The 25,112-nt window shown below is 46.5% G+C and overlaps 2 protein-coding genes and 1 long non-coding RNA gene across 4 annotated transcripts in view; all 3 read right to left on the bottom strand.

Moving 5' to 3' along the window:
• Positions 1–8,317: 8,317 nt before the first annotated feature.
• On the bottom strand, positions 8,318–11,504 carry LOC139240832 (uncharacterized). Of its 2 annotated transcripts, XR_011588747.1 has the most exons (4): positions 11,009–11,504; positions 10,141–10,278; positions 9,459–9,991; positions 8,318–8,961 (listed from the first exon to the last, which is right to left on the bottom strand). It is a non-coding gene; the product is annotated as an uncharacterized lncRNA (long non-coding RNA). The 2 variants fall into 2 exon arrangements; XR_011588746.1 differs by having other exon boundaries at positions 8,318–9,991.
• Positions 11,505–14,402: 2,898 nt separating this feature from the next.
• LOC139240777 (zinc finger protein 235-like) lies at positions 14,403–15,621 on the bottom strand (the record flags this gene model as incomplete). Its single annotated transcript, XM_070869255.1, has 1 exon — positions 14,403–15,621. A coding segment is annotated over one exon (1,065 nt), but the record flags the coding sequence as incomplete, so codon positions are not given.
• Positions 15,622–16,444: 823 nt separating this feature from the next.
• LOC139240776 (histone-lysine N-methyltransferase PRDM9-like) overlaps positions 16,445–25,112 on the bottom strand; it is a 48,283-nt gene continuing 39,615 nt past the window's right edge. Inside the window, exons 9-10 of the mRNA XM_070869254.1 lie at positions 21,611–21,801; positions 16,445–16,461 (exon numbers count right to left, since the gene is read on the bottom strand). Of these exons, the coding sequence (XP_070725355.1) occupies positions 16,445–16,461; positions 21,611–21,801 (208 nt within the window). The remainder of the gene's footprint in view (positions 16,462–21,610; positions 21,802–25,112) is intronic.

Genomic DNA, 25,112 nt, shown 5'->3' with positions numbered 1-25,112 from the left:
AAGGACAGCAATTGGTCATTGTGATTGACAGCCATTTGAGGTGTTTCTGCTGCAGAAAATAAGTCAAACACTAAACAAATTGTGAAGATGGTTGTCTTCAAAAGGCCTCCCAGAAGAAATTGTGTCTGATAATGAGCTGCAATTTTGTTCAGAAGAATTGGCACAGTTCATGAGCAGAAATGGTGTGAAACATACCAAAGTTCCACTATACCACCCTGCTTCAAATGGTGCAGTTGAGTGCACAGTAAAAATTGTAAAACATGCCCTCATCAAGCAAATGTTGGATCCAAATACAAAGAAATGGCAGTTTTCGTTAGACCACAAATTGACAAATTTTCAAATTGCTTATCATAATAATCCTCATACAACTACTGGTAGAACACCAGCAGAGTTGTTTCTCAAATGACAGCCACAAACTAAGTTTTAGCTCAAAGCCAAACTTGGCACAGTCAGTAAAAGAGAAACAAGACAGAAAGAGAATCATGCCAGAAGTAGAGTAAGAGAGAGAAGTGTGAAATTAAATCAGAAGGTTAGAATGAAGAACCATCACCATAAATGGTGAAAGTGGCAACCAGGAAGAGTAGTGAAAATATGTGGCCCTTGCACATATTTGGTCAAGATGTTTGATCATGGAAAGGTTAGGTTTGTTCACATTGATCGTATTTTATCTACAGATGTGGAAAGGTTTGAAAGTCAGAATGTTTTGATTATTTCTGATGAGTCAGAGAGTCTCGTGACAAGTAGAGTACCAGTAGAAAATCCAACATCAGATGTATTAGAACCAAGTCCAAGAGAAAGTCAGAATTTAAGTTTGAGTCCGAGTCAGGCAGACAGTCTGAAGTTGTAGACAGCACCAGCGGAGCAGGCCGGGGAGCGGAAGGAGCAACGTGGCGGCATACCACTCCAAGGAGCAGCAACGTGCTAGAGTAGGAGAGCAATGGCAGCAAAGAGTAACGTCACCAAGATCCAGGTCGGTGATTGGAGCATGAGCAGATACAGCAGGAGCGGTGAGGTCGGGGCAAAGGAGCGGCGAGAGATTCCAGAGAGATGTGATCGGGGCCCAGGAGAGGCGAGGGCCCAGAGGCAGCATGGGCCAGTCCACACTGCGATATAAATGCGCACTAGGTCCTTGCAGCAGAGGTGGTCTCCAGTTGTCTTGGTTAATCCTTGCCACTGGACTAAGACCTAACTCTGTCAAGCCCATGTGGTGTGCAACGGGCACCTCACGTTAAAAAAAATCCACGAACAGGCATCTTCCACCCGTCAAGTTTTAGTTCGGGACCTGGAATTTTAGGTCCTTCATTAAAACACCTGTGAACTTTTTGACGTGGAAGCAAGTCATCCTCGATTCGAGGGACTGCCGATGATGATGAGATCACAGGTTACCCTTGGAGGAAAACTATCTTCATGCTCAACCTAGAAGGAGTAAGTTCGATACCAAGTTTCGAAGGTTCTGTTTGAGAGCGAAGGTATCCTCTTCGAAACAAATAACGTGGTCAAATTGATTTGTAAATATGGCAAAATAAGTCCATATATTTTGTTATGTATAACCATGCAAGATATTAATGATGATTATTTGTTATGATTGCTTCTTCATTGAGGAGGGAGAGGTGTAATATAGAGCTCCACCTTGTCAACTACTGCTCCACCTAGTGGACTACTGTGGTAATGCAACTGCTGCTGTAAATACAATAAAAGTCACATGATCTAAAGGAGCCACCTTGTACTCTGTGCGTTTGTGATGTCGTAAAGAATATATCACACAGACAATTTACTTATCTTTCCAGCTTTCCAAAACATCAAAGTAACGGCATCCTGACAAAAAATATGTCCCAGCTGCTATAATCAGGGTGGTAAAAAAGCACATTTAATACTTTAACAAAGAAAAACAATTCAATTTACTTGTTGGGTTGTTCACAAGAAGTTTAGGCGTCCAATCCTCATCAGAGTCACTAGATTCATACACACAGGGTTGGCGCCATCTGCTGGGTCTTGTCATGAATGCTGGTTTAGGTACATTCAATCCTGTAAAAATTAAAATATTCCAATCACCTGCTGTTGAACATTCCCTGTATTTAATTTGCCTTAACTTACTGATGTGAGGCATCTGTTGAATTGAACCATTTTCGAATAATATCAGTAAGAGCAGCACAGAGGCTTTCCTTCCTCAATGGCATCTGGATTTAAATCCAGCCCTGATTGATCAGATGCAAATGAGCTTTTATGTTATGCTGGGAGCACAGCACTCCCCTCAGGACCTTTAAGAGCCGAATTCTCCCAGTAGTTTTATGCCACAGATTCCTATTTACATTGTGACAGCTGACGGTCACTCACAGTACCGAGGGAAAGGAGGGTCCTTGATGGTATCTGAGATGCAGAGTTCACCTCCCTATTGCAAAATGTACTATTTTTATTCTTCATTTAGTTTTTAATGACAATCATTTATTGGTTTTGCACAAAGAGTGGGGGAAAAGCCACACGGGTACAATAGGAGGTGATCTGATAGTCAGTGGAGATCTGGATCAGCTGCACTGTGCTCACATCACAAGCCGACCAACACAGACAGGATTTTATTCAAGACAATTAAATTAATATTCAGTGAATCACAGGTTGGAGATTCTGCATTTCATGTTGTTAGCATTAGTGTTTTCTCAGAAGAATCACTCAACACTCAGAGTCGGTTCCAACGCTGTCGCGGCCTTTATTAACGCTAGCGGGGAGGAAATCACAAGACTGAGTCCAGACTTCTCTCCACAGAACAAAGGGTTACATGCACTTTTATATGTTTCACAACAGTTACAAACAGTTTACTACAGTTACACAGCCCATCACGGCTGGACACAAGCCAATCACAACGATTATAGATTACATATAGGTTCTTTTAACCCAATAGAATTCCCCTGGTGCCTCAGGAACCATATGTTCGGTTATTGTCAGCTCGGGCGGATTGATGACTTTGTTACAGGAGATAGGTTCCCTTCTTATCTCTTTCTTCCTGGGGAATTAATTGGTTTATGACCTTGTTTACAGGAGATGGGTTCTTTCCTCATTATTCTTATCCTGCATCCAGGCATTCCTATAGTGGGCCTCACAGGGTTATTGCTCGGTCATTGAACATTCAACAGTTCACAGCTTGACTACCTGATTTCCCATCATGCCTGGGCAGCCATTTTATGTGTGGCCACTTTAAACTTATATGCGTTCAGATATATCTAGCAGGTGCCTAATGCCTAGTGTTCTGGTATATTCTAAAGGTGCCTACCTCCTACAACAACTCCCCCTTTCGGTAAAGGGACTCGTCCTAGTCCCCTTTTAACTGACCGTTCTACCTTTATTAGATTTTTGTGCATGGCCCGGTACTCCCTGCCTCAACGTGCTGGCCAGTCACGCGGTTTCAGGAGTCCCGGTTGCTTAAATCAAATTGACAAAGGCTAAATCCTCCTGCCCCCTTATCAAACAGGCTTGTTTAGTATCCGGGGAATGGTGATTTGTCCGTCTTTGTTGTGCATGGTGTCTGCATGCCTGGCAGGCCATTATGCCCCATGTTATTGCTAAGATCAATTGTATCCCGACCAGTATGTGTGAAATTATTCGAATCCATGGGTGGATGTTCACATTTATTCCCCAGTCCCAGACCTTTCTCCACCAACTCTGACTTTGTAAGTCTACATTGGTATCTTCTTCTAGTACTTTGATTTTAGTTTGCAGTTGGTGATAGAGCTTTACGGATTGACCCACTCTGAGCCTCAACTCTCGTAATATTTCGGTTAGATGTGGGATAGGGACCTGATCTGGCTCGTCATAATCCTGTAAATGATCATGGAGCTGATCGGTTACCTCAATAACTTCGGACTTCCGGCACCTAACCTGTGTGATATGTGCTTGCCCGATCGCGACAGGTCGTAGTGGTGTAAAGCAAAAGTTTGGCTGTGGTATTGGGCACTGCAGGTCATTATACTGGTATGAATGCTCTGTGGTAGAGACGCAGTACCTTCCCTTCCCTCCATAGCCTGCCCTCGCGAAGTGCATGTGTGCGGGCACTATTTCTAGTACACACCCGTCGGTTCGGTTAAACCCGTACTCGTCGAGCTCCCCTCGGCCCACCGGGTGAGGGCATACTGTGATTTCCCCCTTTTGCTTGCAATCTGCTAGGGAAATCCCGGTAAGTATGTTGTTTCGACGAACGGCAGAGGTGATGGTCAGGTAGTAGCGTATGGAGACATTTTCCCGTATTACTCCGATATTCTCTAGTTGGTATAGGGGGAAGGGCCCTGAATCCGGCGTGGCTATAGGGATCATCAGGACTATCCCTATCCCGGTAGTCCTACCCATCTGGCAATCTGGAATTGCTGGGTATACTCGGGTCAGTCCCTTCAGAGTACAATCATCCAGTGTCCCCCTCTGGTTAGCCAACTGAGCTAAATGTGAACTGTCTATCCAATCGGGTACTTCCCCGCGTTGGATCTGGTCGAGATTGTGGCGGATCTGTCCCACCATCCACAGACCATAAGTGTGACAGAGTTGCCCCTGTCTTTGCTTTCCTGTATCTTCTTTTTCTCTATCAATGAGGTGATTGATGGTTTTGGCGTGAGCTTCCAGGACTGAGATGCCATCCAACTGGATTTCGGCACCCTCCTTTCCTAGGTTGGCTTGGTCTTCCTGGTTTTGCTCCACTCTCTCCAATAACCCCTTCATCACCCCTCTAAGCTGTTCCACCCTCTCATTTAACCCTTGTATGTCTATCGAGTTCACTACGGAGGTCCCTGTATTTCCCTCTTCATCCTGGGGGCTAACCCCTGTCCCCGGAACCTACTGGCACCCATTGCATCGGCAGCCTGCTGCATTACAACTTTACTTAATACATTGTACATTTTCCTTGACTGTTCGGTACAGTATTCCGGCATCTGGATGCCTGAAATATTGATCAGAACAGGCACAATTTCATGTTTAACATTATCATACAATAATTCCCCTTCGTTGTACATTACAATCCCATTCTCTGGTCCCTTAGTAGTTATGGGACAAGGCAGTTCCTCGGGCAATGTAGTGGTTCTTATGGGGCGCGGTGTTGGAGGGGGTGAGAAACATACATACAATTATATTGCAGCCGCCCCCGCCTCCTCGTAATACCCACACAGCCCCATTCCCTTCTTGTGGATGACCGATTGCTGGGACTGTCCCGGAGGCGCGCAAATTATGCCGAAAGTACATTCATCGGGCCCTTTGACATCCCTCCGTTTAATGCAGCTGCTCCTTATACCCGTGGAGCACTGCACACATACTCTTATTAGGATTCTTATTAGGATTCACTTGTAACCATGCATTAAAATAAGTCCTGTCCTTGCTCCAGTCCTTGGCTGCTGGGATGCACAGTCCATCCGTTAAATTAAACAAGACTCCATAGTTCATGTAGTTGTTTATTTCCAGCGTGCTCTGCTGTCCGTCGGTGTTGCGCAGGGTACGTGCATGTCGCAGGGCTATCCATATTACAAGTAGCGCCGTTCGTATTCCCATTCCGGTAAGTATTATCTGTAATTTTAAACAGATGGCCTGGTCGTCACCAGGGGTTAAGTTTTTTGCTCTACGAGTGTCCCTGTCACCCTGCGAAATCAGAAGCACAAGGTTATAATCGAACCATTTCGAGTTGAATCTGTGGGGCGTGCGCCCGTGTCTTTACCCACTTAAATATTACCCAAACTCCTATTATGACCAAGGCCAAAGCTATTCCTCCAAACATCGTTGTCTGCTTTACCGTTAGGTTGGGTTTGTGGACTACACCTACCCACCGTGGGGTACATTGGCTCTATTGCCATAGGTGATGGTGCTATGGCTGCGCACTGCACTATCCGTCTAGTCCCATTATCTCTTCCAGCCTGTTTATCTTAGCTTTTAACTCGTCAATTTGTTTTATTGAGTATCTATTTCTTTATTGTATCAGGCAAGTATTATTACATAAGCTAGTTCTGTTTTTATTTCACGTTTCCTCTGTTAGGTGAGTCTTTTTTTTCTATTAAGAAATCCAAACTAATAATGTTCAGTATCTTAAACGGCTGTCAATGGAAAGGGTTAACTCCTTTCCAGGTTTGTAAGAAGACCTGATGTCATTACGTGACTTCACGTAATCATCTGAAAAAAAAAGTCTTTGTGCCTTCAAAACTGGCTTAGAAATTAGGAATCCGTTAAACAGCATAAATCATTAGAGTAAACTCCAATGTTTTCTTAACTTCTAATTCAAGTACTTGCCAAAGAATTTTTTTTTTAAATTGATTTAAAACGAGACCACACATACAATAGCAATTTTGTTTCCTGAAATTCAATGTTGTTTTTTTTAAATTTCTCTCTTTCTCCTCGTTATCTTCAAAACCCTCCTGCTTGTTTAGACTGTTCGGGACTTTTCTTGATATCTTTTTCACAGCAAACATCAACTAGTATTTAGTAAGTTATGTCTTTTTCCATTTAGTCCGTTACATCTTTTTTTTTTCTTTCTTCAAATTAGGTTTTGTATTTTACACGGAGGGTTCGTAACTCCATAACGTTGTTAATTTAAAATCATTTGTTTACTTTCAAAGTGGCGTCTTTATCTTTTTCTTTTTCTCCATAACTGGAATGGAGTCCAGCTTTGAGAGTTTGAGGGCTGCCTTTCGTTATCTCAAAATGCTCCAGTTTCAAAGTCGTTACTAAAGCTTGCTGTTTTTAACATTTTCCAAAAGTCCCTTTTACACCTTCACAGATAGCTTGCCACTCGCCCAGAAGTTTGACCTGATCAGATTTAATTCTTTTTTGAATCCACCTCAGTATTTTCTGTGCCTTCTCTGAATATCTCAAAATCCCAATTCAAACTTTGTAATTTCAAGCTTTATCTTTTTTTTTAACCACCGGGACCATGTATTTTTTATCTTTTGCTCAACAAACCTATTCTTTGTACATTTCCTAGTTCCGTAACTTATCATCCGAATAAATCCACACCTGCGTTTCTAACTTAAAATGTCTTAAAACTTCCCACATGCAGGACAGCACTACAAATGGTTAAAAAAGACTTTCACTCTGTTTCTAAAATAAACAGACACTTGCATTCCTCTTCCAACCAGGCTTTCGGAACATGAAAACATAAAAAAATTCATTCCGCAGTCAAAAATCACACAGGCACTTCTCACTCAACGATCAGACATTTACAACAGTCTCTCTTCTTGTTTTGGCCGGCTCTATTTTTGGATCCATGACCTTTCAGGGAATTCGTAGTTTTATCTAAATAATTCCTCACATAACTTTTGTAGTGGACTACCGGTATTGGTTTTTCCGTTCCTTCACCCACCATTCCCTTTGCTTTGCTGGTAGTTCCTGAGGATTCCACCCTGCTTTAATCATTTTTTCGATTAGCTTCTTTTGTTTTTACGCCAGGTGGCGGGTAAGCGACCCTTCTGGTCCCCACTCGAGGTTACTTGTTTTCATGGCCATTCCTGGGTAGGACTAGTACTGTTAGGAATCTACTCAGAGGTCCGCTTTCTTTCTAGCGCGACTTGTAGTAAACTGTCTCTTGGCTACTGTCAGGTCACAAGTTCTGCTTTTGCACAAACTTATACAATTCTTAAAAACGCGTTTAAGCAATTCCCGCAGTGCTCTACGTATCCTTAACGACTACCGACCACCGCCAGGCCCGTTGGTCCGACCCTCTTCACAGGTTTGGATTCCGTTAGCCGCTGTACACCACTTGGTTCTACCCCGGGGTATTTCTAATTGCACTACTGGGTCCGGAAGATGTCTCTCGGTATCACGATCCTACGGTCTAAGTGTGTTCCCTACGCCTACTTGGTTCCTGGCCGTCACGTGGGACAAAAGTCCTCTTAATTCAGGCTCAGGCTAGGCGTTTGAGATATTGGACCGTCCCCTCGTGTCGATCAACCAGCTTCCACCTCCCACCCTTTATACTTAAAAATTGTTTTTTATACTCACCCGGGTTTTTTCCAAGGGCGTCCAGCGACTCCTGGAAATCCCGTCGACTACGCCACTGTTAGCGTTAGTGTTTTCTCAGAAGAATCACTCAACACTCAGAGTCGGTTCCAACGCCGTCGCGGCCTTTATTAACGCTAGCGGGGAGGAAGTCTCAGGACTGTATCCAGGCTTCTCTCCACAGAACAAAGGGTTACATGCACCTTTATGTGTTTCACAACAGTTACAAACAGTTTACTACAGCTACACAGCCCATCACGGCTGGACACAAGCCAATCACAACGATTATAGATTACATATAGGTTCTTTTAACCCAATAGAATTCCCCTGATGCCTCAGGAACCATATGTTCGGTTCTTGTCAGCTCGGGCTGATTGATGACTTTGTTACTGGAGATAGGTTCCCTTCTTATCTCTTTCTTCCTGGGGAATTAATTGGTTATGACCTTGTTTACAGGAGATGGGTTCTTTCCTCATTATTCTTATCCTGCATCCCAGGCATTCCTATAGTGGGCCTCACAGGGTTATTGCTCGGTCATTGAACATTCAACAGTTCACAGCTTGACTACCTGATTTCCCATCATGCCTGGGCAGCCATTTTATGTGTGGCCACTTTAAACTTATATGCGTTCAGATATATCTAGCAGGTGCCTAATGCCTAGTGTTCTGGTATATTCTAAAGGTGCCTACCTCCTACAACAATGTTATACATTCCGAATGTGTATCCACAGCGGTGAAATGGAAAATCACAACCAAAATGTCCAACCACATATGGGGAGAAAGTCCACTTGGGTGTAATATTGGAAGAATTGTTTGCCAATGTGAATGAGAATGTTCAGGCGAGGAAGGGAGAAATATTGAAAACAAGAAAATAATTGATTTTGTACAAACCTATTGCACTCATGGTTTCAAAGTTCTGCTGCACATTCTTCTATCGGATGTCTACCCATTCACTGAGCTCTGCCCAATTATCTTTGGAAAGATGAACAGCAATGTCTTTAAGCTTCTCAAGAATCTGCAGACAAAATAAGTGACATTTCTGATATATCTAGACATTAAATCTGTAATCTTCACAAACTAGGGCTCTACAAATGTAAGATTAGCTACCCTGTCAGATCACCCAATCTTTAAAAGAATACCCTCCACACCACTTGAATGGGCCGGCACAGCCAGCCTTTATTGGGGGCCATCAATATCATGGCAACATGATGTTGAATGGTCTTGAAGGAAAGTTGTCTCAAGACCTTCTACAATCAGTGTTGGTGCTACCATGCTCCAGAGGGTGTCTGAGAAGGTAAAACAAAATGGCTAAAACGCTCCCACACACCACCCCATTTCTAAATGATTCTTCCTCACCGCCTTTCTGCTCACATGCAACATTCCCCAGCTAATTATAGTCAAACAACTTACAGCAGGTTTTCTGGCACTGCTGTTTTTGAGCCAGTTGTTCCAGGACACCCATAGTGAATGCCTCCAATCCCTCCCCATCATTGTGACATTATCCACACTCACCCCAACGTCATAGTCGAGATCAGTCTGCTAACTTCAAGGAACACAGCAAAAGACCATTCAGCAAGCGTCGCCATGTTGCTAATTGTGGTAGATCTACTTTTTAAAAAAAAACTAATTTTGCTACTTTCTCAATTCACTTAATATCCATACAATCAAATATCTTTCCCCTTTTAAATACCTGAATTAAATCTGCACCAATGTCCTCCTGTGGTAGTGCATTTCACATTCCCACAACATGTTCCATTAAGAATTATTTCCTGGATTACCTTTACAACAGCTTAGTTGAAATTTAAAATGGATGCCATTGATTACATATTCCCCAATGATAAACATGAGTTTTAGAAATCTTTATTTGTCAATTCCCTCTTTAATTTTCACTCAGGATATCAACAATACTGACAAGACCATCTTTAATGCCCATCCATAGTTGCCTTAAAAGATGGTGCTGGGCGTTCTTTTTAAACATCTCGATCAGATCACTCCTCATCTTTTGGGAGGTCACAGAAAGAATGATCCATTCCTGAAATGGTCGCCTGGGGAGGGTGATAGAGGCAAAAAAAGAATAATGAATTAATTTGAACAGTTAGATATTGTGAAAGGGAATCTTAAGCTTCTACTGGAGGATAAGTTTGATGGACCAATATTAATGTTAGTGATCCAATCTAAACACTGGGGAACTCACCTTATCCCTACTGACAGTATTAATGTGATTGGGATCTTCTGGGACTGAGCAGCTGAATCTTCCCCATCTCAAGTTGCAAACAATCCATTGATCCAGCATTTTCTCTCTGGTTTCCATTTCAAATCTCCCACCATCTTTCTGCAACAACATTTATTTATATAGCACCTTTAACGTAGCAAAATGTCACAAGGCACTTCACAGCAGTGATACATGACAAAAGAGATAAATTTGACACCGAGCCGCAGAAGAAGAAATGACAGCAGATGGTCAAAGAGGTAGATGTTAAAGGAACGTCTTAAAGGAGGAAAGAGAGGTAGAGAGGCGGAGAGGTTTAGGGAGGGAGTTCCAGAGCTTGGGGCCCAGGCAGCCGAAGGCACGGCCACTGATGGTTGAGCGATTATAATCAGTGATGTTCAGGAGGACAGAGTTAGAGGAGTGCAGACATCTCGGGGGGTTGTGGGGCTGGAGATTACAGAGATAGGGAGGGGCGAGGCCAGGGAGGGATTTGAAAACAAGGATGAGAATTTTGAAATCGAGGCATTGCTTCACCGGGAACCAATGTTGGTCGGCGAGCACAGGGGGTGATGGGTGAGTGGGACTTGGTGCGAGTTAGGACAGGAGCTGCCGAGTTTTGGATCACCTCTGGTTTACGTCGGGTAGAATGTGGGAGGCCAGTCAGGAGACAGTCGGAATAGTCAAGTCTGAAGTAACAAAGGCAGGGATGAGGGTTTCAGCAGTGAATGAGCTGAGGCAGGGCGGAGACGGGCGATGTTACGGAGGTGGAAATAGACGGTTTCAGTTATGCTGCGGATATGTGGCCGTAACTCATTTCAGGGTGAAATATAACACCAGGGTTGTGAATAGTTACCTCCGATTTGCTCTTCTCAGACATGGTCTTGTCCTCTTCAGTACCTTCCCTGTCACTCTTAGTTTGCCCTCCCTTCCTGAGCTTGGCCACCTTATTCACTCCACTTTGCCCCAATGTTTGTGCCCTTGTGGAGCCCTGAGTCTGTTCAATGGTTGTGCCCCAGGTCTGTTATTTGTGCCTTTTGTGTGAGCTGCCGGGCTAAAGTGAAGCACAATGTGAGTGAAACCCTTTGCTATCAGCAGCAGTGTTTAGTTTGGATGCACTAATATGTGAAGCGTCTTTTGTTGTGACTGTCCCTGAGACTAAGACGACCCGAGTCTGTTTGTGACTACAAGTCACCCTGCCAGCTCCTGTCTCTCCTCAGGGTATTTTGCTCCTGTTCTTGTCATAAATAAATTATTGACCCAATGTCCAAAATGTGAAATATAATTTATGAACTGAATTGCCCTCACACGGTTGACAATCCGCCTGCGCAGCCGCACACCACCATCTCCCTCCTGCAGCCTCCCGCTTTCTGCCCGTTGCCCGGCGACGCCGCCTCTATTTGTAGCGCCCGCTCCCCCGGGGGCGGGGCCATTGGAAGGGTAACACGTGAGCGGGGCTTCGGCCAATCAAAGCGCTGCAGCTGAGAGTTGAGCGGGGCCCCGCCCCCCGCGAGCTCCGGCGGGAGGAGCCAGCCCGCCTCACGCGCCCAGGAAGGCAGAGCGCGAGCCCTTTGGAACAAGGCACGTGTCGCGCTTCGAACCGCCCCGCCCCCCGGGGGGGAGGCGGAGGCTATAAATAGAGGCGGCGTCGCCGGGCAACGGGCAGAAAGCGGGAGGCTGCAGGAGGGGGAAGGCGGTGTGCGGCTGCGCGGGCGGATTGTCAACCGTGTGAGGGCAATTCAGTTCATAAATTGTATTTCACATTTTGGACATTGGGTCAATAATTTATTTATGACAAGAACAAGAGCAAAATACCCTGAGGAGAGACAGGAGCTGGCAGGGTGACTTGTAGCCCGTCACCTCACACAAAAGGCACAAATAACAGACCTGGGGCACAACCATTGAACAGACTCAGGGCTCCACAAGGGCACAAACATTGGGGCAAAGTGGAGTGAATAAGGTGGCCAAGCTCAGGAAGGGAGGGCAAACTAAGAGTGACAGGGAAGGTACTGAAGAGGACAAGACCATGTCTGAGAAGAACAAATCGGAGGGAAGGTGCTGGGAGATTTGAAATGGAAACCAGAGAGAAAACGCTGCATCAATGGATTGTTTACAACTTGAGATGGGGAAGGTTCAGCTGCTCAGTCCCAAAACATCCCGATCATGTTATTTTTAATTATCAGGACGAGGAAAACGTTCGACTCTGAACTCCAGCGTCCAACAGGACACAAGTCATCTCCGCTGGTCTGAAGGGGGAGGGAAGCTCTTCTATCATTTTGCCCCACGGGACGTTTTACTGCGTTAAAGGCGCTATATAAATGCAAGTTGTTGTGTGTATCCAGTCATTTACATCGTGCCCTTTCTCTCACTACTTTTATTGCTCGATTACTTTGAGGCAATTGATGAAAATGACCGGAGTTTTGTTGTCGGAAATAGTGCAGTAATTAATGATTATTCATCATACTCTATAATATATATTTATATATAATCCATCAGACGATCGTCATTTGCTCAAACTCCCGGCCCACAGTGTTACTCGGAGTGAGGTGACACCAGTTGTAACCGAGTGAAACATTCGCTCTTACTTTGAGTTTTGTTCAGCGTTTCTTTGGCACCAAAACTCAGCGTCATGTTCGGGTATCTCCGAGCTCGGGTCAGAGCGTCGCTTTTGTGCCGGTGACATCCGACACTTCTGGGCTCTTATGTTTGCAGCCTGCGTTCACTCAGCACGGTCTGTATTTGGGGAGGGGTGTTCCGGGACCCCGGGCTTGGCCACTGATGCCCATTGCTGACTGTGTTTGGTTGTATTTAGTGAACTGAAGGCACTGATCAAATGCTCGACCTAAATCGCTCACCTTTCACTTTCGGTTAACATGACATCGGAGGCCCTTAAGTTGCATTGATCTTTCGGAGTTTATTCAGACGGTAAATCCTTTCCTGCCGTTGTATTACACAACCGTCTCATCGCTTTAACACCGCCTCAGACTTACAAAGCACAATTTTGTGTCCTCGACCACTATCTATAGCCGGCTAGAGGCTAAAGTATATTAGCGTTAAATAAACTGCTCAATGACAATGAATCTGATCACAATTTGCTTGTTTAATAATGTTTGAATAACACTGTACAACACAGATTTTACTGGGTCACTGTAGACACAGATCAATCAGTTTGCATGGAAACATTTTAAATACAATACAGAATAATACAAACCAAAGCACATTTCAGCCTGTCGAGCCTGTGTTAAATAAATTACACGTTTCAACACATCCAACGTTTCAATTTTCAAATTCAGCTTCTGCTTAATCTTTTCTCGTCACTTTCATAAAGTTTGAAAACTACAATAACAGCATTTTACTGAACATATCATCACGAATTCTCACTGTTAATAAATATAGCGACTGAAAAATTGTTTCCAGAGTGGGGCTGAAATTCAGCCTCCCGATAAGGCCTCTGTCCGCTGGAAAGTGGTGGCCATGTGTCGGTGTCGAATGACCGCTGATTTTTGGTCGATTGGCCGCCGCTCGCAAAATTCTCCTTGGGATTTTTCCGGCGATGACCATATTCGCCCCACTCCCCCCACTTCCGCCCCACTGCTGTCAAAGCCTCCTAAGTGCGTTATCAAAGCGCGCAACGCCAATGTCCCGCCCCAGAAGCAAAATTCAGGTGAGAAAGTCTTCCAGCCCCCGGTCGGTGCCCTCGACAGCTTTTTCTGTCAGTGCACTGTGTTTGAAATGGCCGCCACGTTATTTGTTTTCCCGGCCGACTGCTAGATCGGTCCGACAATTGTACCCCCGGGTTCGGCCGGCCGCGCCCCCACTTCCAACCCCATTATGACCGACTTCTGCCCCGCTCGAAAAAAACAACAAAGAGCTGAAATTCACAAGAAGGGCCAACGCATCCATTGGAAAACACAACAAAAACGGGAGGTGCGACCTGTTTCCGACGGGGATAAATTTCGCCCACAGTATATATTGTGATGGGCAACTTTACCAACACAGATCTAACCAGACTGCAGAAAGACAGCGTCGATCCCAGCGATCTGTCACCATCAGAATAAAGGGGCTGTGACAGCTCGGTGGGACAAAGACTCTCGGAGATTAAACACATTCTGCAGATGCTGCAGTTTATAGCAGAGGGAACATTTTGAAATCCCAGTGGAAGATACAATTTTAGAGCGAGAGGGTCAAACATTAGACTACAACAACACAGCCCCAAATCGCCAACCCTCACTCAGTGAGGAATCATGGAATGTACCCTTATATTCAATCTTCATCCACACAAATATTGTCATAAATAGTGAAAGGTAAGAAGTATAAATATGAGTAATGTTTGAGGTAACAAGTGATTATTGAAGGCCATTCAAATAGAAAGAAAAATTCAAACTCAGTAAAATTATAAATTGGTTACCGTTCTCGACATTTATACGGCCTCTCTCCTGTGTGGATCCGCTGGTGTCTGTGGAGGTTTCCTGCCTGTGTGAAACTCTTTCCACATTCCGTACATTTATACGGCCTCTCTCCTGTGTGGATCCGCTGGTGTCTGTGGAGGGTCCCTGCCCGTGTGAAACTCTTTCCACATTCCGTACATTTAAACGGCCGCTCTCCTGTGTGGATCCGCTGGTGTTTATGGAGGTCCCCTGCCTGTGTGAAACTCTTTCCACATTCCGTACATTTAAACGGCCTCTCTCCTGTGTGGATCCGCTGGTGTGTATGGAGGTGCCCTGCCTGTGTGAAACTCTTTCCACATTCCGTACATTTAAACGGCCTCTCTCCTGTGTGGATCCGCTGGTGTCTGTGGAGGGTCCCTGCCCGTGTGAAACTCTTTCCACATTCCGTACATTTAAACGGCCTCTCTCCTGTGTGGATCCGCTGGTGTTTATGGAGGGTCTCTGACAGTGTGAAACTCTTTCCACATTCCGTACATTTAAACGGCCTCTCTCCTGTGTGGATCCGCTGGTGTCTGTGGAGGGTCTCTGACAGTGTGAAACTCTTTCCACATTCCATACATTTAAACGGCCGCTCTCCTGTGTGGATCCGCTGGTGTCTATGGAGGTTTCCTGCCCATGTGAAACTCTTTCCACATTCCGTACATTTAAACGGCCGCTCTCCTGTGTGGATCCGCTGGTGTGTATGGAGGTGCCCTGCCCATGTGAAACTCTTTCCACATTCTGTACATTTATGCGGCCTCTCTCCTGTGTGGATCTGCTGGTGTAGGTGAAGATCTCCTGATTTTTTGTATTCTCTGCTTTGGACAGGTTGTGTCAATGATCGCTGCCCACTTTCCCGTTGCAAAAGATATTTTGTGCTCGGTGGAGAAGATTGTCCTGCTGAATTCTGCCCACTGGATTCAGGATGTCTTCTGATGTGTTTCTGGAGAAAATGTGCAGAAGAAAAAGCTACATTGCAATGAGGGCAAGGATGGCACTCATCTCGGTGCACTTGTTGCCCTGCTGGAGAAGGAAGAAAGAGAAATTGTCAGTGTATCAAAACATCTCAAAGTGTCTTTTGGAAGTACAAATGATGATTATTTGAGTATTAAAAGCAGGGCTCTCAAGATGTTAATTTTGTGAATTTACTGCCTCCTGCTGTGGAAGAAGTGGTGGGGGATCATCAATAGGGCGTGTCCATTTAAAGATTACTGTCTAATGTTTCACGGTTCATTAATTCAGTCTGTGAAATCCTCCAAGGAACAAAGTGTACATCAATACCCTTTTAAGTATTGTTATAAACCAGTGTGAAAATCAGCTTTGTTAAAACAGGGGAAAGAAAATTAAACAGCAAGTGTTGAGGAGCAGGGGAGCTGGCTGGGAGTTGCCAGTGACCCCAACAGTGCAATGATGCTCATTGTATCTTTATAAATGCTCAATTATTCAGCTTGAGCGTCTCCAAGTAAGTTTTCTAATAACATCAATATTCAAAAAATATTTATATTTATAAAACCGCTAAAATGGATACTAACTATATCATAAGTAGTTGATTTTCCCTGGCATTGGGCAGTCTCAAGTCAAGCAAGGTTAGAGAATGGGGGAATGAGAGGACCAAGGTGTGGAAGGGAGAATGAGAGGGGACAAAAACAGAAAATGCTACAAACACTCAGCAGGCCAGGCAGCATCTGTGGTGAGAGAAACAGTTAACGTTTCAGGTCTGAGACCCTTCGTCAGAACTGGAAATGTCAGAGATGTAACAGGTTTGAAGCAGGTGCAGAGGCAGGGAAAGTGGGGAGGGGAGGAAAGAACAAAAGGGACGGTCTGTGATCAGGAGCGATTAAATGTTGCAAATGGGGATGGCAGAATCATAAACAGCTGCCGGCTGAAACAATAGGGGCAGAAGTTTCAGACATTTGCAGCAATTGCTGTACTGAGGGAGTGCTGCACTGTCAGAGCTGTCATCTTTTAAACCGTGCAAAACTTTGTCCTTGTGTCCTGGCCAATATTTATCCCTCAATCAACATAACGTAAACAGATTATCTGGTCATTATCACATTGCTGTTTCTGGGAGCTTGCTGTGCGCAAGTTGGCTGCCACGTTTCCCACATTACAACAGTGACTACACTCCAAAAGTAATTCATTGGCTGAAATGTGCTTTGAGATGTCCGCTGGTCGTGAAAGGCACTATATAAATGCAAGTCTTTCTTTCTTGTCTGCCTGTTAAGTTGGACAAGAACAATCCCATCACCAGACCATTTATCTCATTGCTGTTTGTGGGATCTTGCTGTGTGCAAACTGTGCTGCTGAATTTGCCGACATAACAACAGTGATTGCACTTCTAAAAGTAAGTCATTGTCTCTAAGGAACTTTGGGACATCCTGAGCACATCTAAAGCACGATATGATGCAATTCTTTCTTAAGCTGAAAAGTAATAGGATGATATTTAAAGGAGCAGTTCCTGACCTCAGTGCCTATTCTGTGGGAACATCCTTTGACTCAGAGACAACAGTGCTAGCGTCTGAGGATAATTCACACCAAAGAGTCACTGTCGAGGGATCAGCAGAGGGATCACTTGCTGAATTCACCCCTTCCCAGTCCAAGATTACTAAGGACAATGATACCGCCTCACCGACTGTCCAGGTAGGGATACTGGGAACCGGTAAAGCCTGTACAAACTTAGTTGCACCTGAATCTTTCATTGCTCTCTATCACCTATTACAATATAAAAGTCACAGTCAGTCAATGATAATAGAATCACAGCACAATAGGAGGCCATTTGGGCCATCATGTCTGTGCTGGCTCTTTGCAGAGCTATCCAATCAATCCCACTTTCCTACTCTTCCCCATTGCCCTGCAGTTGTTTCCTTTTCAAGTATATATCCAATTTCCTTCTGAAAGTTACTATTGAAGCTGCTTCCACCACCCTGTCAGGCAGTCCGTTACAGATCCTAACAACTCAAAAATATTTTTCCTCATCTCCCATGAACTTTTTTGTCTATTCCCTGTGTCCTCTGGTTATCGATACTCCTGCCAGTGGAAGCAATTTCTCTCCATCTAGTCTTATCAAAACCCCACACATTTTTTGAACATCTCTAATAATGCTCCCCTTAACCTTCTCTGCTATAAGGAGAAATACCTCCGCTTCTTTCATCTCTACACATAACATAAGAACATAAGAATTAGGAGCAGGAGTCGGCCATTCGGCTCCTCCAGCCTGCTCCATGAATAAGATCATGACTGATCTTCGATCTGAACTCCACTTTCCTGCCCGATCTCCACATCCCTTGAAACCCATGGATTAAAATATCTATCTATCTCAGCCTTGAATATACTCAATGACTCAGCATCCACAGTCCTTTGGGGTAGAGAATTCTAAAGAATCACAACCCTCTGAGTGAAGACATCCCTCGTCATCTCAGTCTTAAATGGTCACCCGCTTATCCTGAGACTGTGCCCCCTAGTTCTAGACTCTCCAACCAGGAGAAACTGCCTCTCAGCATCTACCCTGTCAATCCCCCTCAGAATCTTCTATGTTTCAATGAGATCGCCTCTCATTCTTCTAAACTCCTGAGAGTACAGTCCCAATCTACTCAGTGTCTCCTCAGTGTTAACTGTGGCTCAGTGGGTAGCACACTCGCCTCTGAGTCAGAAGGTTGTGGGAGTGCTGCACTGTCGGAGGTGCTATGTATTGGATGAGACGTTAAGCCAAGGCCCTGTCTGCTCTGTCAGGTGGGCACAACAACAACAACTTGTATTTATATAGCGGCTTTAGCATAACAGTGTGTTCAGATAAAACAAACAAATTTGACACCACGCCCCCACATAAGAATTAATTACGTCAGACTTGGTGAAAGAAGTAGGTTTTAAGGAGCGTCTTAAAGAAGGAAAGAGAGGCAGCGAGGTATAGGGGGGAGTTGCAGAGCTTGGGGCCCAGGCACGGGCACCAATGGTTGCGCAGTTATAACCAGGGATGCTCAATTGGGCAGAGTTTGAGGAGCGCAGGTATCTTGGGGGTTGTGAGGCTGAAGGAGATTACAGAGATAGGGAGTGGTGTGCCCATGGAGGGATTTGTTAAGGAATTGACTATTTGTACTGTACTTTTTCTGTCCTTCTGCACATGCGTCCTGTCAAGACTCTGCCTCTGATGCCTCCCGCCCAAACCGGAAGTTCCAGGACCGGACGTGCCGAACCGAACTGGAAGCAGGACCCTGCAATCAGTCCGACCACGTTCCCCGAGCAACCACCGACCGGGCTCTGATGCTCCGTGGGGCTCCGAGCAACCGGGGAGAGAGAGAGCCTGGTGAGGTGGCAGGAGAGAGAGCCTGGGGGGGGTGGTGCGGTGGGGAGGAGAGAGAGAGAGAGAGAGAGAACCTGGGGGCGGGTGGGTGGAGAGAGAGCGAGGGAGAGAGAGCCTGGGGGGCGGTGAAGAAAGAGAGAGAGAGAGAGAGAGAGAGAGACTGGGCAGAGCTGGGGGAGGGGAGAGAGAGAGAGCGAGCCCGGGGGTGGGGGAGAGAGAGAGAGCGCCTGGGGGTGGGGGGTGAGAGAGAGAGCGCACCAGGGCAGGGGCAGTGGTTGGAGAGAGAGAAAGCGAGACTGCGGGTGAGGGGTGGAGAGAGAGAGTGAGAGCGAGCCTGGGTTGGGTGCGGGGGTGGGAGAGAGAGTGAGGGGGGGGAAGAGAGAGAGAGAGACTGGGGGCGCGGGGGAGAGAGAGAGCCTGGGGGAGTGGGGAAATAGAGAGAGAGAGCCTAGAGGGGGGTGCTGGCATGAGAGAGAGCCTGGGGGTGGGGGGGCGGGTGGAGAGAGAGAGAGAGAGAGAGAGAGAGAGAGAGAGAGAAAGAGCCTGGGTGGCGGAGGGGGGGTGGGATGGATAGAGCGAGAGCCTAGAGGCGAGAGAGAGTGCCTGGGGGAAAAGAGAGAGATGACTTTGGGGAGAGAAAGAGCCCTGGTGGGTACGGGGGGAGGGAGCGATAGAGAGAGCCTGGGGGAGAGTGAGAGAGAGAGCGAGAGAGACTGGGGTAGAGTATGAGAGAGAGAGAGAGAGAAAGAGTGTAGGTGGAGAGAGAGAGAGCGCGCCTGGGGAAGAGATAGAGAGCGCTTTGGGGTGAGAGAGAGAGCTTGGAGGAGAGCGGTGGAGGGAGAGATAGAGAGCGCATGCGAGGGGAGAGTGAGAGCCTGGGGGAGAGAGAGAGCGAGCCCGGAGAAGGGGAGGGGAGAGCAAGAGAGGGAGGGGGAGGGAGTGGTAGAGATCGAAGGGATAGAAACATAGAAACATAGAAAATAGGTGCAGGAGTAGGCCATTCGTCCCTTCTAGCCTGCACCGCCATTCAATGAGTTCATGGCTGAACATGCAAATTCAGTACCCCATTCCTGCTTTCTCGCCATACCCCTTGATCCCCCTAGTAGTAAGGACTTCATGGGGGTGAATAAAGAGACACGGGGGGATCAGAGGGGAGAGAAGTGCCTCCAATTCAAAAGTTACGACACTGTCACTATTCACTTCATACCGAATAAACCTGTTAACAATCCACACACAATACCCCTTCCAAGGCGGGGGAGGGGAGGCAGCACTTGCGCTGGGGTAAGGGACTTCAGCTGGCACTTGGTGGCTTCTGGGGAGATCTATCCTCTGTGGCTTTTGGAAGTCAAAGTGGATCGAGTTACAATTTGCAAAGTCAGTGAGAACTTGGGCTGGGCGGTTCCAGTTACACATTCCAGAGAAACTTCAGGGTGTGGCTTATCCCCCAAGGGGACCAATCAGAGACAAGCGTGGCCATTTTCACAGTACAAAAAAACACAACCATTTGTAAACAAGGATGAGGATTTTGAAATTGAGGCATTGCTTAACCGGAAGCCAATGTAGGTCGGTGAGCACAGGGGTAATGGGTGAGTGGGACTTGGTGCGGGTTAGGACATGGGCTGCCGAGTTTTGGAATGAGCTCAAGTTTACGTAGGGTAGAATGTGGGAGGCCAGCGAGGAGTGCACTGGAGTAGACAAGTCTAGAGGTAACAATGGTATGGATGAGGGTTTTAGCAGCAGATGAGCTGAGGCAGGGGCGCAGACGGGCAATGTTATGGAAGTGGAAAAAGGCGGTTTTAGTTAGGCCACAAATTGTGCCATAGGATCTTTAACTTTTCTATTACTCTTTACTATTAAACGTCTTCTTAAACCCCTCTCCCCTGTCTCTACCACACTCACCTCTAACAACAAGTTTGAGGAGCTCATGGACTTCTTTGTCGCAATGATTTAGGCCATCCGATCAGCTGCATCTGCCAGTTCCCTTCCTTCCCCTGGCCCACCGGGCCGGAACTCCTCTGAGGTTCCTCCCAACCCCAGCCCTGAACTCTCATCTCTCTCCAGTTTCTCTCTGATCTACCCTCCTGACCTCTCCATGCTCATCTCATCCATGAGACCCACTTCCTGCTCCCTTGACCCGATGCCCACTAAACTGCTGACCACCCGACTTCCTTTTCTGGCTTCAATGTTAGCTGACATCGTTAACGGTTCTCTCTCCTCAGGTACTGTTCCCCTCTCCTTCAAATCTGCCACCATCACCCCTCTCCTCAAAAAAACAGCCCTTGACCCCACTGTGCTTGCAAGCTACCGCCGCCACAAGACTTCACCGAATTTTCCGCCACAACATTTGCCCTGTGCCTTCCTATTTCACCTGTTTATCTACATCTTCCTGAACACTTCTACGAGCCTCTTCACTGTTTACTACATTTCCAAACTTTGTGCCATCTGCAAACTTTGAAATTATGCGCTCAATACCCAAGCCCAGATTGTTAATATACATCAAAAAGAGCAGGGGTCCTAATACTGACCCCTGGGGGATAACACTGCATACTTCCCTCCAGTCTGATAAACAAGCATTCAGCACTACTCTCTGCTTTCTGTCTCTTAGCCATTTTTGGATCCATGCTTCAATTTTGCTAACAAGTCTACTATGAGGCACTTTATCAATCACCTTTGAGATTGTAACAAAAAAAAATGATACTTTGGCTACAGTTTGTATTTTGGTCAGAATCCTTACATTTTGGTTCTTGTTTTGCCATGCACATTGTGGTCCTTTTGATACCGAGTTCCTTGGCATATTCATCACCGTACCAGACCAGCAGCTCGCACCGAGGAGGAACAGGCTTGCAGGTCCGGTAATAAATTTTGGCGCAGTGTTGAAAGGCTACAAGGTTCTGTTCCTCCTCCTTTCTGGCACAGTTAACAAATCTGGAACATAACAAACAAATATTTAATATTTGAGTCAGAAGTTTGTGGGTTCAAGTCCCACTCCAGGAACTTGAGCACATAAACCTCTCTGCCATCTTAATTGGACATAGAAGATCCATGGCACTATTTCGAAGAAGAGCAGGAAGTTATCCCTGCTGTCATGCCCAATATTTATCCTTCAATCATAGAAACATAGAAAATAGGTGCAGGAGTAGGCCATTCGGCCCTTCGAGCCTGCACCGCCATTCAATGAGTTCATGGCTGAACATGCAACTTCAGTACCCCATTCCTGCTTTTTCGCCATACCCCTTGATCCCCCTAGTAGTAAGGACTTCATCTAACTCCTTTTTGAATATATTTAGTGAATTGGCCTCAACAACTTTCTGTGGTAGAGAATTCCACAGGTTCACCACTCTCTGGGTGAAGAAGTTTGTCCTCATCTCGGTCCTAAATGGCTTATCCCTTATCCTTAGACTGTGACCCCTGGTTCTGGACTTCCCCAACATTGGGAACATTCTTCCTGCATCTAACCTGTCTGAACCCATCAGAATTTTAAACGTTTCTATGAGGTCCCCTCTCAATCTTCTGAACTCCAGTGAATCCAAGCCCAGTTGATCCAGTCTTTCTTGATAGGTCAGTCCCGCCATCCCGGGAATCAGTCTGGTGAACCTTCGCTGCACTCCCTCAATAGCAAGAATGTCCTTCCTCAAATTAGGAGACCAAAACTGTACACAGTACTCCAGGTGTGGCCTCACCAAGGCCCTGTAGAACTGTAACAACACCTCCCTGCCCCTATACTCTGTAGGGGAGGACGGAAACCCCCTCATTTTACCCAGAAGGAAAAGGGCTGTGGGATCAGTCTGTGCTGTGAATTGAAACCGATACAGTTTGACCTTGGCAGAGCAGTGATTGGACGGGGGAGGACACCGGAGGGCCAATGGTGAGACAGAGTCAGCCCGAAGCATGGGGCTTTCAAGCCAATGGGAGAGCACTTGCTCGAAAACTGTGGGACTGAGTCACAGCCATTATCGGACTATTGTCTTCCCCATCTTTACACTATGGAAGGAAATTATGCAGATCTTCAGAAAACTAGGGAACCCAAAACAAACCAAGGACCGACATAATGGCTACAGGAGACCAACCCAATTAACACCTACTCAAACCTTGAGTAGGTTAGAGAAACTGAATTGAAGGAAAATTATGCAGACCTTTAGAAACCAGGGAACCCAAAACAACCCAAGGGCCTACACAATGGCTACAGGAGGCCAACGCAATCAACACCCATTCAAACCTTGAGTAGGTTAACATCAGTGGAAAATACTCGCAATAATCTAAAACTGCTGCATTTTTCAAAATCACAAAGCCCACCAATGGGAAGAATTGATTTCAGCAGGAGAGGCGGACTGGATAATCTGGCTATAAAAAGGGGTTTCTGACGTAGTGTGGGTGGTTCCCTGCCCTCGTGATCCAACAACCAGCAAGCCTCTCGACACTGAAGGAAAACCAGTGTCCGAAGACACCGAAGATAGAAGAAACAAACCACCAGACTTGCAGAAGGCACAGTAGTGAGTATAACCTCTGGTCCCCGGAACTCCCAACTCAGTTAGGCCAGGAAAGGTGGGAGGTTGGGCATTGTACTGCTAAACTTGTGTTAAGATTTTTGTTGTTTCCGTTTAGTGGGATTTAGGGGGATTGTTTTGTTGGTGTATTGCTGTTTGTTGAGATACACCTTGTCAAATAAATTGGAAGCCTAAGTTCCTCTAGGAATCACCTTGTCTCAGTTCTATTGTATTACATCTCCTGATCGTGAGTCTTATGTCAGAACAGTGTAAGGGAAGCTAGGAGTGCCTCGAAAACGCTCAACTGTGTGTCACAGGCTAGGGAAGAAGGGGTTAGGAGTGTTTGACACTCACAGGTGCCTCACAGGCTAGGCATAAGCTGTGGGGACGCACGAGTCTCGAAACCCCCTTCATAAGCTGTGGACACAGTCTCTCCAGGGGTGCTCTTGCAGCACTCAGGGTACCTCATAGGCCAGGCATAAGCAGTGAGGGCAGAAGCCCAGAGAGAGACACCCAAGGTACAACAACACTCCCTGAAAACCCCTTACAGAACATGGTGACCGCGGCAGGACATAAGCAAACAGGAGATGTTAATATAACAGATGAGGTGATAAGAGAGGAAACTAAAATGGAGGAGAGAATTTCCTCATACATTTTTGGCAAAGTGAATCTCGCTAAACCTTGGGTGCAAGCCCTCACACGGGCAGAGCGCCCAGTGGATGCTGCTGCTCAGTGGACAGCAGGGAAGGACCACACCACAGGGTGGAAAAGGCCATCTGGCTTATCTGCCTCACCCGTCAAGTCCGAAAGCTCGACCAGCGAGTGAAGGACTTGGAACAGAGTCTTCAGAAATCAGAGGAGCTCTCTGCTATCCGGGCTGCGGTTGGGGACAACCTGCTGGCCGAATTAGCTGGGGAGCAGCAAAGGAACCGGCAGTTGGAGGAGACCTTCCGAAATAGCCTGGACTATCTTCAGTGTCAGGTCACTGAGGCCAAGGGTAGTGAGGGGTCCCTCCAGGAACAGAACTCTCGGTACACCCAGAAAATTTGGGAACGAGAGAATAAATTAAAAGATGTACATGCAGCCTATAAAGTGGCCAGTAGCAGTGAGTTTGCAGATCACGGTCCCTGCCAGGAGAGGATTAAAACTCTCACCCACGCTCTATCCCAGGCAAAGGGGATGGTCGCCCTGATAGGACCCGGAAGGTCCACAGGGGACAAAGGAGAGTATTGGGGGGTAGAGGAGAATCCAAAGGCAAGAGACGCCCGACCATATCCTGAGGCACCGGTGGTTTGTCCGGTGGGATACCAAGAGGAGCGGGGCACGCAGGTAGTAGCATACCCAGGGCTGGGGGCAGGACCAATGTGTCCCGCTCGGCAGCAGGGATGTGAGGCTCCAGCCGAGTGTCAGTTAAAGGCTGGATCAGGCGACCAGGCACTGTCTGCTGCACCGGGTATGATGGGACAGCCGGAGGTAGAGGGACCAGTGCAGAAAGATCCTGAACAAAGGCGGATGTGCCCGGTCAGGCAGCGCAAGTACGGTCCTCCACGGGCAGGTGGCCAAGGTCGGGGAGCGCTGGAGAGCGACTTTATTATTCCCCATGGAGTTCAATCACTCAGGGCCATGGTGGCCCATTTGGCCAAACTCACTCGCAGTGGGGACCCATCTATCCACTTCATGGAGGTGATGCAGGCAGGGGAAATTAACGGGTGCGACGAGGAAGAGACAGCCAAGCTGCTGCTCTTCTCTCTG

This window comes from Pristiophorus japonicus, chromosome X (assembly GCF_044704955.1).
Source record: "Pristiophorus japonicus isolate sPriJap1 chromosome X, sPriJap1.hap1, whole genome shotgun sequence".
NCBI lineage: Eukaryota > Metazoa > Chordata > Chondrichthyes > Pristiophoridae > Pristiophorus > Pristiophorus japonicus.
The sequence above is the reverse complement of the archived record's forward strand: the minus strand, read 5'-3'. Positions and strand labels throughout refer to the sequence as shown.